Source organism: Chanodichthys erythropterus, chromosome 21 (genome assembly GCF_024489055.1).
Source record: "Chanodichthys erythropterus isolate Z2021 chromosome 21, ASM2448905v1, whole genome shotgun sequence".
NCBI lineage: Eukaryota > Metazoa > Chordata > Actinopteri > Cypriniformes > Xenocyprididae > Chanodichthys > Chanodichthys erythropterus.
Genome location: NC_090241.1, coordinates 5,884,239 through 5,898,789, shown reverse-complemented (window position 1 = coordinate 5,898,789; position 14,551 = coordinate 5,884,239). Strand labels below are relative to the sequence as shown.

The window sequence follows — 14,551 nt, the reverse complement described above, 5'->3', positions numbered from 1 at the left end:
AAACTTTGTCTTTTTGAATAGCCATGTAACATAATGTAACATCACATCTCTTTATCCAGATATCCTTGACAAACTTGTCCCATGCAGTCTGATCAACACCCATCACGCTGACAGCAGACACAGTAACTTTTCATTGTTTTAGGTCACGTCGCCCCAGCGGGCCGAGGGGTCAAGGTTGCGTCTGCTGTGGGTCCGCAGCTGCAAAAAGGCTCTCTGTTTTTCCCAAGACCCTCCGCTGCTGCCGACCTGCCTGGGGACACCATGCAACTCTCCTGAGTCTGCTCCCTTGGCAGTGAGCGCCCGTGGGAGGCTGGGTGAGAGATAACGTACCGCTTGAAGATCCCCACATTACCTCACCAGATAAGGCAGAGGGAGGGGATGGAGCTGAGCGGAGTGGACATTGGGCCTTTGGGTGGAAGAGAGGGCTGAGCCCCTTCACGCAGCTCGAGGGAGACACTGAAGCGCTGTCATTTAGTCACTGGTTTGGTGGCCTCGCTGGTGGTTCCCATGGCAGAGCGAGGGTTACGAGAGGATGTGGCACAAGAGTGGGGAGAGATGGGAGGAAAGAGCGTGCGGACGCAGAGATGGACACAACCATGCGTAAAACAGGCAACACATCGAGAGCCAAAGAAGTGGGTGAGTGAAAGAATAGCGGATGGTTTGCGCTCAAAAGGATTTAAAATCATTTAATTATAAAGAGTAATGAGAAATCATCAGTTGGGTTTTTATTGTGTATAAACGTGCACATTAAAAGTGAATATCATGCTTTTCACATACTGTGACTGTTTTCAAAATGAGCCCCAAAATATTTTAATGCAGAAAATTGGATTTTTTAAATAGAAATTGATAAATATTAATAAATAAATACATAAATATTAATAAATAAATAAATATAAACAACAGTATTATTAAATACAAACAACAATATTATAAATTATAAATAAAATTGATAAATTAATGTTAATTTTAAAACAAAAAATACTAAGAAAATGCATATTATACTAGTTTTTTTTTTTTTTTTTTGCTAACAATATAATCTGTATTGAAAAAGTTTGTATTAAAATGAAAAAGTTCAAACAGAAGCATTTTTTATTAGTGGTTTGTTTTAGACTACTGTATACTGTATATACTGTACTGATTTCAGACCCACTTTATATTATCTTCAGCTACTATGTACTAACATTTAAGTTAATAATTAGACACAATGCACTTAATGCACTTATTGTGTATATATATATATATATATATAGAGAGAGAGAGAGAGAGAGAGAGAGAGAGAGAGAGAGAGAGAGAGAGTGTATGTAATATAACATGAGTAACTTAAATGTTAGTACCTAGTAGTTGAAGATATATACATGCACCTCAAAAGCATTTTGTAATACAATATCAACACATAAATACATTGTACCTAACAATTGATTTGATCTTTTTGGGTATAAGTATAGAAGTTTAAGACACCTATATAGTGGGACCCACCTCTAAAGACTCACAAAACATGACAAAAAGTTTTCCCTTATTTCTTTTGGTTGTCTTAGGCAAAGTCTGGGCCGACTCCATCCAGGGCATGTAAGAGCCAAAACTCTCCTGAAAATGCCGCGAGAGAGAGGAGTCGTGTTCGGAACCTCAGACAAGCCTTCCACAGCTTGCAGGCTGCTTTACCCTCCGTCCCTCCCGACACAAAACTCTCCAAGCTGGATGTTCTGGTTCTGGCCACCAACTATATCGCCCACTTGACCGAAACCCTGGACCAAGGTGGGATGTTGGGGGACCATACAATCCTGCAGAGAGCAGAGTACCTGCATCCTGTGAAGGTGAAAGTCTCTTCACTATCTATCTATCTATCTATCTATCTATCTATCTATCTATCTATCTATCTATCTATCTATCTATCTATCTATCTATCTATCTATCTATCTATCTATCTATCTATCTATCTATCTATCTACATGCTGAAGGTATCAAAGTGACAGGCTTGTATCCTCTTTAACAGAAATGGCCCATGCGTTCTCTTCTCTACTGTGGGAACATGGGAGAGCGACTAACAGGAGCACAGGCCAATCAGGAGGCATCTTGCCCACCTAAGGTGAAAGCAGACTAATGGACTGAGAAAACATCTGACAATTGTTGGACAATTCCATTTTTTGTGAATGGAAAATAGATCTGAAAGTAGGATCTCAGTTGTCTTGACAACACATATACTAGACATTTCCAAATTTTTTACCTTTTATTTTGATAAATCACTAGTATATAATTGTTTATATATTATCCCACATATATACTGTATAGCTGGTTGTTCACTTGTCCCAGTCTTCCATAGGAAGTGCATAACTGTACAAATTAGTACATAACTAATACATAACTAGTACATAGTGCATAACTATTAAAAATTAGTGCATAAGTGTTAACTAATTTGTATTTGTTTGTATAAACTTTGTATAAAAAGAAATTATTATCTGTGGTAATAGACATCATGCCACAACATCAGCATTTTTTCACTATTTGTTGGCAATTTTTATAATTAAAAAAAAATGTAAAAAGTAAAATGAGAAGTATTAATAATAGGAATACAGAAATAACATAAATATTTCACAAGAACACAGAATTTGTAAAACTCATATTTTGAAAAGTCAACATTATTCAAAATTTTAAGAGATAAAGTAAATAATTTAGTTCATAGGATAATATCCCATAATTTTTTTTACCAACTTATATTGATTCTAGGGAAGAAAAGTAAGATCCGTAGATTTGCTCTTACCCATTCAAGCATAAGTAAAAGTTAACAGTTCACTTTATCTCTTCTGGCTGTCCGTATCCTGAGTGTTTGGGTTTAATATGCATGTTTTGCACTTGATAGTAATAAAATTAATGGCTTGATTAGTGGGAAGGGAGGATTGTTGTAGGGAACATTTGGTAACCACACATGAGTAGACAACCCCCATGTCCTCTTAATCACGGGTAGCTCAGCAGATTGTTTAAAATTATTATAGGCAGTAAAACCACATTCAAAATATTTTCCTCTCCAAAAGTAACAGAGTTCTTACGGAATTTGCTTGGAAAACAAAACATTTACCGAGCACTTACGCTTAGGAACGAGGATGCACTGCCATATTTGGTATTGTGCAACTATAACATTCTATAAAGCATGCATGTATATGCCTCTATACGATCAGCAGGTATAGTCATCATTACGTTATCCTGTCTACTTGTGTGGGTGGGTTGCTGATGTGTTTGACAGCTATTGAGAACAGATTGAGGTTGATTAGGCTCAATCCCCTGGTTTCACAGACAAGGTTTAAGTCTGTTTTAACTGAAAGCAACTTGCACTGACATGTAATAAAATATGTCAGTGCTAGTGTTTTGTCTCAAGATGCACACCAGTAAGGCACGTTTATAAAAGCTACTTTAATGTCCTAATTGAACAAAGGCCTAATCCTGGCTTAAAACATGGCCTATTATCATTAACTTTGACATAGATGAACCTTAAGTTCACTGCTTTACTCTTTTCTTGATGAACAAGAAAATTAGTGACAGTCTAAATTCTTTATGAGAGAAATTTGATTTCCAAATGTTTGCACACACACTTCACTGAATTTATGTTTCTTGTTATCTTAAAAACATTTCGGTCTAAGCTAATGCTTAAATGCTTGAAATTCATTTGGGAACTTTCTTCAATACTGTTTAACTCATACATGGATAATTCAGTCCCAAAGGACTCATGTTTCTTTTTTTTTTTTGTTCTGTTAAAGAATAAAATTATTCTCAATCTTTTCATCTTTCATCAAAATAATACATTTCGAGGAGTTTGTTGTAATAGAAGATAGCAAAAAATAGGAACTTAACCACTTTCATCAGTCATGTTGAATTTATGTTGTTATAAATAAAAAACACAATGACATAAAGAAGACAGACAGTAATGGGTAAGGGTCAAAGGTCATCATCTATGGTGGTTTGCATGTAACTTCAGAACCTGAATGGTTAAAAATGGTTTCCCACTACAGCAAACAACATGCATCAAAAGTTTTGTGGGTAACGCATTTCAAGTTATGTAATCAGATTACTTTTTTCAAGTAACTAGTAAAGTAACACTTTACTTTACTAGTTACTTTACTGTACTGTTAAGTAAGTAATGCAAGTTACTTTGTTTTCCCATTTATTGACTGACTTTGTATTTCCTTTAGCCTGAGGCTTCACTTTTGGTGCCAAAAATTGAACTTTTTTTGTTATTAAAAACAAACAAGCAAACCCAGCCAGGTATCCAGTGTTGCCAATTGCTTTCAGTTGAAAGTAGCTAAAAGTGGTTGCTAAATGTCGTTATATGATGTCATACTGAGTCTATATTAATGTTGATCAGTGGGTGAGTCGTGGAATCTAGATAAGGTTTGTCCAAGAAGTTGCAAGATTTGTCGCTACGCTTTTGAAAAAAAGTCTCAAAAGGGGCGCTAAATTGGCAGCATTACTGTAACGCAACTTTCCCCAACACTGTGCATCAGAGGGTTAAATGCATCCCATGATGCACCTCATGAATTATATATAAATATGTGGAATATAATAATAATGTGTAAATTTATAACAAACTTTGTTATTAAATTGCCAGATTATTATAGGTAGGGTTTTATGTGTAATATGTTCAAGAGTTAAACAGGCCAATATCTTTAATAAAGTCTGATTTAACAATCACATAGATGTACATTACCATGAAATGTATAAGAAACTCCATCATTCTCAACACTTGAGACCTAGATCTTGTATTTTACTTGTATTATCTTTTGCTACATGCATCAGTTATTTTTATAAAATAAATGCCCTCTCTGGGAAGTCAAGGTTAAAACATGTCAACCACCATAAACTTGGCTAAATGTGTGTTGTATTTTTGTGGTGAGGAACATACATGCCTATCCTCAATTATTCATATCCAGAGCTCCAGATCTTTGCAAAACATGGGCTCCCATCCATAAGAAATGGTCAAGGCTAACTCTATAAATCTGTCTAAGTTCTAGATAAAACCTTTTTTCTCATGTTAATAGCCAAAATGGACCAGAGAGAACTGCGCTACTAAGGCAAGGGTTACGGAGCCGGAGAACGAGGGCAAACGTTTGCTGCGTTAGAATCTCTGCCATGCACCACAACTCGTGCTCACCATTTAAGGACGTGATCTCAGAAAGTAACGCTGAACTGAAGATGAATGGAACTGGCTTTAATGATAATTCTAAATGCTGTAATTAAGGAAATTGTGGGATCTACATGTCCAATTAGAGCCAAAAGAGTTTTACAGACTGATGCAATATTAACACTTTCCAAAAAAAAAAAAAAAAAAATCTCAGATGTTCAAGAAAATCACCAATGTACTCATTCTCCAAAAACCCATGATTATTATAATGAAACATCAAGAACATCTTTAATATCCAAACAACCATATAAACTTGCAAGCTTTTAAGACAATGGTAAATATATGAAGTAAAATGAAAAATACCTTGATCTTTAATAACACATATTTTAATTATTTTGTCTTATTTTTAAATATATTTAAATCATCTTGAGGCCCCCTGATTGAAAACTTTTTTTCTAGTTATGCTGAGCTCTAAAGCATTTTTTTTTTAATTAACTAACCTTTATCCTTATCCACTAATGCATGAACTAGAAAAGTCATGGGACTTTGAACAATGTGGGGACTAAGAATCAAAAAGGTTGAGAACCACTGCTCTAGATTAAGAACCAATAAGAGGTTTCTTTGAAAACTGAATGGGGTAAACCAGTTTTGCATTGCACACTTGAAATAATGAATTTCTTGAGCTTTTTATCTATGAATACTAAAAATGAGCTGCTTTCTCCTTAAGAACTGTGATTTACTGTATCTTGGCTCAGAGGCGCAGTGATATCCAGATTCTGTCACTTCCTCTCATGTTAGACAGATAATCAAAATAGCTGCTCTATCTCCTGTTCATTAGACCTAGTACATGCTGATGGCTGGCTAAATTTATGCTGTATTTTGGCCAAGTTTCTTGACTTTGCCTGATCTTACTGGAACAAGGAAAGAGGAGGAACCACAGTGGAATGTAAAACACACACACTAAAACATGAAATACTCCATCCTAAGATTTGACTAAATGTCCTCATTGTCCAGAGTTTCATCTCCACTAAATTTGTTAGCAACATCTTATTTGCTCTTTGGGAAGGAGATGATCTGGAATGAAATGCATTGGATTTGAATCTAAACATTTTTAATTATAATAGATCAAGTGAAGCATTACTGATTTGAGTGAGCAGCCCTTTGGCTAAAATTCAATGGCCATTATCTTTCCGAATTACAAATCAATATAATTCACTTACAGTGAAAAAGCATAAAACATTGTACCATTTAAATTTCAAACAAAAAAAAAAAAAAAAAAAAAAAAAAAGTCCATTTGCTAGAAACAGTATTTAATAATCCTGAGACACAATTGACTCAGTTTTACATCACAAAACTGACTGCTCACAGAGTTTTTTTTTTTTTTTCAAGTGAGAATAGGGTCACATAACTAAAACCATATACTTATAAAAGAAACTAAACTGTATGATCCACTACTACTCCACACACAGGAGCATTATATCATAAATTGTATAGACTTCTCTCATTCAAGCAATATGGAGAGAAAATGTCCTATAATTAAAAAAAAAAAAAAAAGAAGGGACGACAACAGTTTATTTGAACTGTTGAATGTGAGTTGGGTTAGGCACAAAAAAGGGGACATGACCATCATATGATGGCCAAAACATTATAAAAGTAATTTTATATACAAAGTTCATGGAAAAGTCCCATTCATCTATTCATCCTCTTCTTTAACCTTTTTCTTCTTTTTCTTCTTCTTTTCTGTTGTCTGTAAAAAGGGGGAAAAAAAGTTTTAGGACTTGCAAAACAAAATATAACATGAATGTATTTAGCATCACGGCTCGTACCTCTTCTACTGGACTGACTGCTGTTTCCTCAATCTCTTCCTTCGGCTCCTCCTCAGCTGCTCGTTTCTTTTCCTTTTTCTTTTTTGTCGTCTGTGAAGTAAAAGCAGCAAAATGTAGAAACTGCGAGATCTACTTAACACATCATAAGTAAAATTCATTCCCTATATATATATATATATCCCATGTGGGAATATTAATGACTCAGAGAATTAAATGCACCGTCAACCAGAGAAGAATTTATCATTCCACCCCTCTCACCTCCTTCACCACCTCTGCTGGGCCAGCCGCTGTCTCCTCCTCCTCCTCCTCCTCCGCTGCTGCTTTCTTCTCCTTTTTCTTCTTCTTCTTTGGCGTCTCTGCTTCTCCTGTGATTAATATTCATTTAATGTTCATTTGCATTTAACAAATGTCAGCAGCACCAGTCAGCTCAGTGTTCTGCTGTATGGATGTTTACCTTCTGCAGGGGCTTCCCGCTTTACTTTCTTGGCTTTAGTCTCTGCGGGCTTCTCCTCCTCATCACCCTCCTCTACCTCTTCAATCTTCCTCTTCTTCGAGACAGAAGGGAGTGTTGAGTCGCCAGATGGGTCGTACACCTTTACATCACTGGCAGGAAGTAAAAAGAAGAGCCGTAAATCAAGGGAAAGTTAAATGAAGGGGGGCAGCATTTATTTTAATATAGAATTTTTGGTAACAATGCAAGTCTTTAAAGCAACTATCAACTTATTGCATTCTTTTTGAATGAATGCTCAGTTTCTTTCAAAAAATAAAAAAATAAAATGTAGAAGAAAAACTCACCTCTTGTGTTGATATTTATCAGCCCTTGCCAGAGCCTTGCCTGACCCGCTGATGCGTCTGATCTAGGTCAGAAAATAGACAACTATTTATCAAAACACCCACACTGAAAGCATTACTTCGCTTCAGCAGAGAGCTGTATAAAAGAACTACATATAAAAGAACAAACAAAACCAAGCTCAGAAGAGATAGTGACTTAATGACCCACATGGTATTTTTCAGGACTGTGACATGAAGTCTTCTTCATCACTGCTTGTGACACATTATCAAAGATAAAATGTACCCCATATCAACTAACCCCTTTCTCCTCCAGGTAGCGTAATCGGGCTTCCAGCTTGGCTCTGTTTTCCACTCCCATTTCTGAATTGGTGTCTTCCCCCAGGGCGTCATAACGGATGGCAAGGGACGTTTTAGCAGCCAGCATTCTGGAGATTTTACCCTTATTCTTGGCTGTGGTCTGCCCCACCAGAGAGGCGTGGTAGATGAGACCGTATTTGGGGGTATCCCGACGGGTTTTCAGAGCACGGAACAGAGCTTTCTCTGCCCCTAGAATCTGTACGGTGGACGCAGGGTGCTTGGCCAAGTTCAGCAGGGATCCTGATGAGTCACACAACAAATCAAGTTTAATAAAAACAACATGCAATATTAGACACTGAAGAGGTTTAATCACAAGTAACTTAACCTGTCAAGTGTCACTCCCCCCTTTTTTAAGCATAGATCTGAACTCAATAAATGATTGTAATCCAAGAATGCTTTGGAATACAGACTAAGGCTGGTCTCTTTTTAAAGAAGAGACACAGGAGATTATTGCAGAAGTGCACTTCAACATTTTACACAACTTTTCAACATTTTAATAATTTTTAAACTTCATCCAGTTAATTGAAGAAATAATCTGCAGATTAATCGATTATCAAAAAAACTAAATATGCAAAAACTATATAGTTCAACCATAGTAACAGTCAAATGTTTTGTTCAGCATTTCATCTTTTCATGTGACTGGTTCCATCATGTTACAGACCAATTAGTGCTCACCTGCATGGGATATGAGACGGGCTCCCACTAATTCTCCCACCATGACAGTCAGGTTGGGTGCAATTGCCATCATACGATTCTTCAGATAATCATACAGCTGTGTGCGATACTCTGATATTTCTATCACCTAGAGGTGGAGGGAGAAAATTCATCAATACACTAGACCAGTTCCAGTTTGGTTTCGTTAAATGATGAGAATTCCTTTTCAGTTAACGATGGAACTAATCCTGTAAACCAATTAAAAGCAACAAGGTGCCGAACTATTTAAACTAAACTTGGTTTTTATGTTCAACAAACCTGGTCACACAGGTGCATGATGTTGGCGATGTCCTCCTCGGACACCTCCGTTCCCATGGAGATCTCTGCAGCTAGTTTAACCTCTGCCTCAATCTCCTCTGGCAGAATATCAGACAAGTCTGTTGTTGCCACATTTGTGCGATCACCTACACAGTGGAAAAATTAAAAACAGTTAAAGTCACCATGAAATCAAAATGGATAATTCTTGTTTTTTTTTTTTTTTTAAATGGAATAACTGCAGTATTATAAAGGATTTATCCAGGCACATTTTTTAATTCACTTGCGCTCAATCTTTATTCTAAAACTCCCCTCACTCTTGCAGTGACATATCTTCTCTGAGGATGCGTTTACTGGTGCGAGGGTGAGGCAAACTGTCACTCACATGGGATCAACCAATAACAAACCACAACCATCTAATCAGTTCCCAATGGGCAAAATCCAACCTTACGTTTTCTTGATCTAGAAGCCATTTTTACTTAGATGTACCTTAAAAACAGGAAGGAAACGCAACTTCTGTTTCATGCCAACTTTTGAAATTGTACATTTGAAATCTTAATTTTAAATATTTCAATACAAGTAAAATTGTTAGTAAGTTACAAAAAAAAAAAATCTACAACACTTAATTTTAATATAATAAAGTTTATTCTTTTACATTTATATGAGGTTTGTTTTCCATTTATCTATGGCCCCGTTTACACCTCGTATTTGGTGTATTTGGTGACTGGATCACAAGTAGACAACGCTAAATACAGGTGTAAACAGGGTGTAAAATGTATTGACCTTGTCCGGTAACGTTCATATGTAAATTGCGCAAGCTTATTTTGTCCATTAGATCGAAAGATCTGAAAAAGCCCATACATTTACCCACCCATAGACCCTCCCCTTTATGACAGAAGTGGTCAAAAGTAGACGAGACGGATTAAAACACCAGATGTAAACAAGTATGTGTCTCCCTTGTCTACCAGTGATCCGATCGATAAAAAAAAGCATCTTAATACTCGATTTAAAGAGGGCCTAAGACTTTTAGACCTCAGTGTATATCTCAATTCATTAAGAAACCTGAAATAAAGTTTCTCTTTCCAACTAAAAAGCAAAAGCATCCAAGTTCTAATCTAGACATCCTCATAAAATGCTTACGAGTATGTACTAACCAATCTTGCGGACAGTCTTGCAGTACGCCAGGTTATCGGTGATGATCTTGCCAATCTCTGGGAAGTGCCAGCCGTACCATTCCCTGCAGCGCATGATGTAGTTATTGAGCTCCTTATCCAGATCATCCAGCAGAGCTGCAGACAGACGGCAGAATATGGCAGGGTGAACCAGGGGTACAGCTGTTTAAGAAACTTCCCATCTATATATGGGCTCACGCATGTATAAATACATAAATGAAAATATTCCTTACAAATGGCTTGAACAATCATGGTGTCCACCTTGTCTGGGCTGAACTTCAGCTTGTAACGTGAAAGACTGTGAGAAAAGATCAAATAAAAACTAGTCAACTACTGTACAAAAGCATGCATGTTGAGAATGACGTAAATATCTGCTCAGAAAGTCTCAGTGGTAGTGACGAATGCTGATTAATATCCTCACAGGAGTCGGTCAGCAAGAAATAATCATTGACGTGAACAAAGAATGGTTTTAATTTTTCAACTGTAAACTAACCTGTGGGCCAAACCAAGAGACATGGCACTGATCTCTCTGGCAGGAAGACCTGTGATAAGCCCCTCCATCTGGTTTCTGATGCCCCTCATGAGCTCAGCCACAGCAGGGCTGTGCACACAGCTCAGGTTCAGCTTCTCCTGTAGGGGGCGACAAAGAGTCTCAATTAAAGCAGCTATTTCTTTCTAAAGAAGCTTTAAGCACACCAACAGCAGAGAACAATATTGACCTTCCAGGAACCAAACCTATAATCTCTGCATTATTAGCCTTAAAAAAAAAAAAAAAAACCAAAGTGATTTTTCCAGGTATAAACAAGCTCAGATGAGGTAGTGACAAAAAAGCCTCATGATTTTTCAGCAACATGACACAATGATCATCATCATCACAGCTTGTAGTGTTTCATAGTGCAAATATCAGATTTAAAGGGATAGTTCACCCAAAAATGAAAATTTGATGTTTATCTGCTTACCCCCAGTGCATCCAAGATGTGACTTTTTCTTCAGTCGAACGCAAATTATGATTTTTAACTGCAACCGCTGCCGTATGTCAGTCAAATAATAGCAGTGATTGGGAACTTCAACTATAACAGTAAATAAAACTTGCTTGGACAAATCAAAATTAAACCCTGCGGCTCGTGACGACACATTAATGTCCTAAGACACGAAACGATCGGTTTGTGCGAGAAACTGAACAGTATTTATATAATTTTTTACCTCTAATACACCACTATGTCCAACTTCGTTCAGCTTCCTGTTAGTGAGGTCAAAAAACGTGTTCTGAAGACGGAAGTGATGTCTCGCCCATTTACTTCAATGAGCGCGAGACATCACTTCCGTTGTCAGAGCGCGATCAGACCTCACTAACCGGAAGTTGAACGAAGTTGGACATAGTGGTGCATTAGAGGTAAAAAATTATATAAATACTGTTCGGTTTCTCGCACAACCGATCGTTTCGTGTCTTAGGACATCAATGTGTCGTCATGAGCCGCAGGGTTTAATTTGGATTTGTCTATGGAAGTTTTTTCAACTCTTATTGTTCAAGTTCCCAATCACTGCTATTATTTGACTGACAGACGGTAGTGGTTGCAGTTCAAAATCATAATTTGCGTTCGACTGAAGAAAAAAAAGTCCTCTACATCTTGGATGCACTGGGGGTAAGCAGATAAACATCAAATTTTCATTTTTGGGTGAACTATCCCTTTAATATAGCAGAGCTGATTTAAAGTGGTTTTAAAACTGCACTGAAATGTACTGACATTTGCCCGCCATTTACCTTAATAACTCCTCCTAGTTTAGCATCGGTGATTGCCAGCTGCTCATGTGCCTCTTTGGCCACAACTTTCTTGAGAACTTTTTTCAGACTTTTGCCCAATTTCCCCTCCACCATCGCTGTGGCCGCTGATATTGACATGAGAAAAATAAGAGTTTTGAATGAGAATTTCTCTTATATTCATGTTGCCTTTCATTTTCAATCTTATATTTAGATTCAGATAAATATAAGGAAATCTGTGGTCTCAGTGGTAGTGACGAAAAACTGTTTGGTTACCTCATGTTTGATTCAGATATACAGATACATCATAGACACACAGCTGAAGGACATTTAAACTGCTTTTCAAACAAAGATTGAGGACTTCAGGTGTCAAGGTTTCAGTTCAACATAGTTACCTGCAAGAGCTTCTGTTGTATCTTGGAACTTCTCAAAGTGCTTCAGTTTTACACTTAAAAAAAAAAAAAAAAAAAAAACCACAAAAGGTTGTTACTGAATGAAACCTTTGAAACATTCAAAGACTGTGATAGATTACAGTTTCCACACCTTTCAACCAAGGAAATGAAGTGAGATTCCCAATTTGTGGTTAATAAATAAAGATGTCAAATACATTTAAAATAAACCATGTCCAACAAAATATCTTAAAGGGTTAGTTCACCCAAAAATTCATTTATCATTCACCCTCAAATTAAGATATTTTTGTTGAAATCTGATGGCTCAGTGAGGCCTCTATTGACAGCAATGACATTTCCTCTCTCAAGATCCATAAAGGTACTAAAAACACATTTAAATCAGTTCATGTGAGTACAGTGGTTCAATATTAATATTATAAAGCGACAAGAATATTTTTTGTGTGCCAAAATAACGACTTATACAGTGATGACCGATTTCAAAACAATGCTTCATGAAGCTTTGGAGCGTTACAAATCTTTTGTGTCGAATCAGCGGTTTGGAGCGCCAAAGTCACGTGATTTTAGCAGTTTCACACGCGATCCAAATCACGATTCGACGCAAAAGATTCATAACGCTCCGAAGCTTCCTGAAGCAGTGTTTTGAAATCGGCCATCACTATATAAGCCGTTATTTTGTTATTTTTGCCGCACAAAAAATATTCTTGTTGCTTTATAATATTAATATTGAACCACTGTAGTCACATGAACTGATTTTTAGTACATTAATGGATCTTGAGAGAGGAAAAGTCATTGCTGGCTATGGAGGCCTCACTGAGCCATCGGATTTCATCAAAAATATCTTAATTTGTGTTCCGAAGATAAACGAAGGTCTTATGGGTGTGGAACATCATAAGGGTGATTAGTAAATTACATTTTCATTTTTGGGTGAACTAACCCTTTAATCTAAACAAAAAAAAAAATTCTCAATACATATATTTCTTTGATCATTTTATTAATGCCAAAGACTTTTCCAGTCCTTTTTAAAGTTCCCTGATATTTCCAGGTTTAAAGTGGGATAAATAAGATTTGTGGTTCTGCCATAAACAAATACTTTATCATCACAGGCATTTCTGAAACAAAACAACATGGGAAAATTATATTCACAAAAAGTACTCACACTTTGTTAGCTTTTTCTGGTGTTTCAAACTCCTTCCACAGGCTGTCCACCTGCTGGAGTTTCTGTTCATCCAGGACCTGCACAACAAGAAAGTGTTTTTTTTTCTCTCAACTGATGATTAAAAATGTACTAACACCATCTATCTGTCACGATTGAGATGCCTAAAATCACTCAAAACCCTAACGTGCTCGACATGAGAGACCATGTGGACACTTGCCCCAGTAGTGACATGCCACATTTAACTCTAAATAGTTCCTAAAAGTCGTTTATCCATGTACAGCAGCATTCTTCGGCGACTTATAACGTTTTGCACCACTTGTTGATTTGAAAACCGTCTTAAAGCGACGAACAGACAGTAAAGATCTCTCATTAGCAGTCATTAACACACAACGTGGCTGTTCTGCAATGCAGGCCACATGACACACGCTGAATAGTAACTTACTGACCTCGCTTTACAAATTAGTTATGTAAAGCGTTACAAAGAAAGATAGTACATGCATTCACGAAAATAGTTAGAATATTTAACTTCAGACTTTCCGAAACTCTTTGGTCTGATATGACTGCTAACTACGCCGGCTAGCTAACAGTAACGACTACTACTGCAAATAAAAGTCACGATATTAATTCTCTCAACATAATAAATATGCTTACCTTGAAAATAGCATAGCCAGCGGCAGTTTCAAATAACACTAACATTGTGAAATAATTTTTCTTGCTTTAAATGAAGTTTAACGCAGCGCTCTCCACATTGAGAGCCTTCCGCTACAAGGAGTCGCTCTTCACCACGAGGTGCACATGGGGACAGTGTGGGCATGCGCAGTGCTACCATCCAAATGTGCGCATGTGCATTACCGTCTGTTCAACTTTTCATGTTCTTTTAATGGTAATTCACAGGACCACGTGTACATATTATGCAGTTAAAACACTAACTCCAGTTTTATATTTCCAGCTCCGTGTGCTTATATTATCTATTCATTATTTTTGGTTGATATTGAATATTCAC

The 14,551-nt window shown here is 36.9% G+C and overlaps 2 protein-coding genes and 2 non-coding genes across 4 annotated transcripts; 1 reads left to right on the top strand and 3 right to left on the bottom strand.

Annotated features, from left to right (window-relative positions):
- The first annotated feature begins 507 nt into the window (after positions 1–507).
- tcf23 (transcription factor 23) lies at positions 508–2,262 on the top strand. The gene is made up of 3 exons (XM_067374262.1): positions 508–636; positions 1,536–1,811; positions 1,991–2,262. Exons 1-3 carry the CDS (start codon positions 508–510, stop codon positions 2,096–2,098), a joined length of 513 nt encoding a protein of 170 aa, XP_067230363.1. The 3' UTR covers positions 2,099–2,262.
- Positions 2,263–5,185: 2,923 nt separating this feature from the next.
- Positions 5,186–14,362, bottom strand: nop58 (NOP58 ribonucleoprotein homolog (yeast)). The gene is made up of 15 exons (XM_067373613.1): positions 14,200–14,362; positions 13,549–13,625; positions 12,378–12,430; positions 11,986–12,110; positions 10,717–10,853; positions 10,457–10,521; positions 10,206–10,340; positions 9,055–9,200; positions 8,758–8,884; positions 8,024–8,322; positions 7,729–7,790; positions 7,388–7,536; positions 7,192–7,298; positions 6,934–7,023; positions 5,186–6,854 (listed from the first exon to the last, which is right to left on the bottom strand). Exons 1-15 carry the CDS (start codon positions 14,242–14,244, stop codon positions 6,801–6,803), a joined length of 1,671 nt encoding a protein of 556 aa, XP_067229714.1. The 5' UTR covers positions 14,245–14,362; the 3' UTR covers positions 5,186–6,800.
- Positions 11,024–11,107, bottom strand: LOC137011785 (small nucleolar RNA SNORD11B). Its single transcript, XR_010893530.1, has one exon. It is a non-coding gene; the product is annotated as a small nucleolar RNA SNORD11B (small nucleolar RNA).
- On the bottom strand, positions 12,215–12,305 carry LOC137011784 (small nucleolar RNA SNORD70). The gene has a single exon (XR_010893529.1). It is a non-coding gene; the product is annotated as a small nucleolar RNA SNORD70 (small nucleolar RNA).
- Positions 14,363–14,551: the final 189 nt, after the last annotated feature.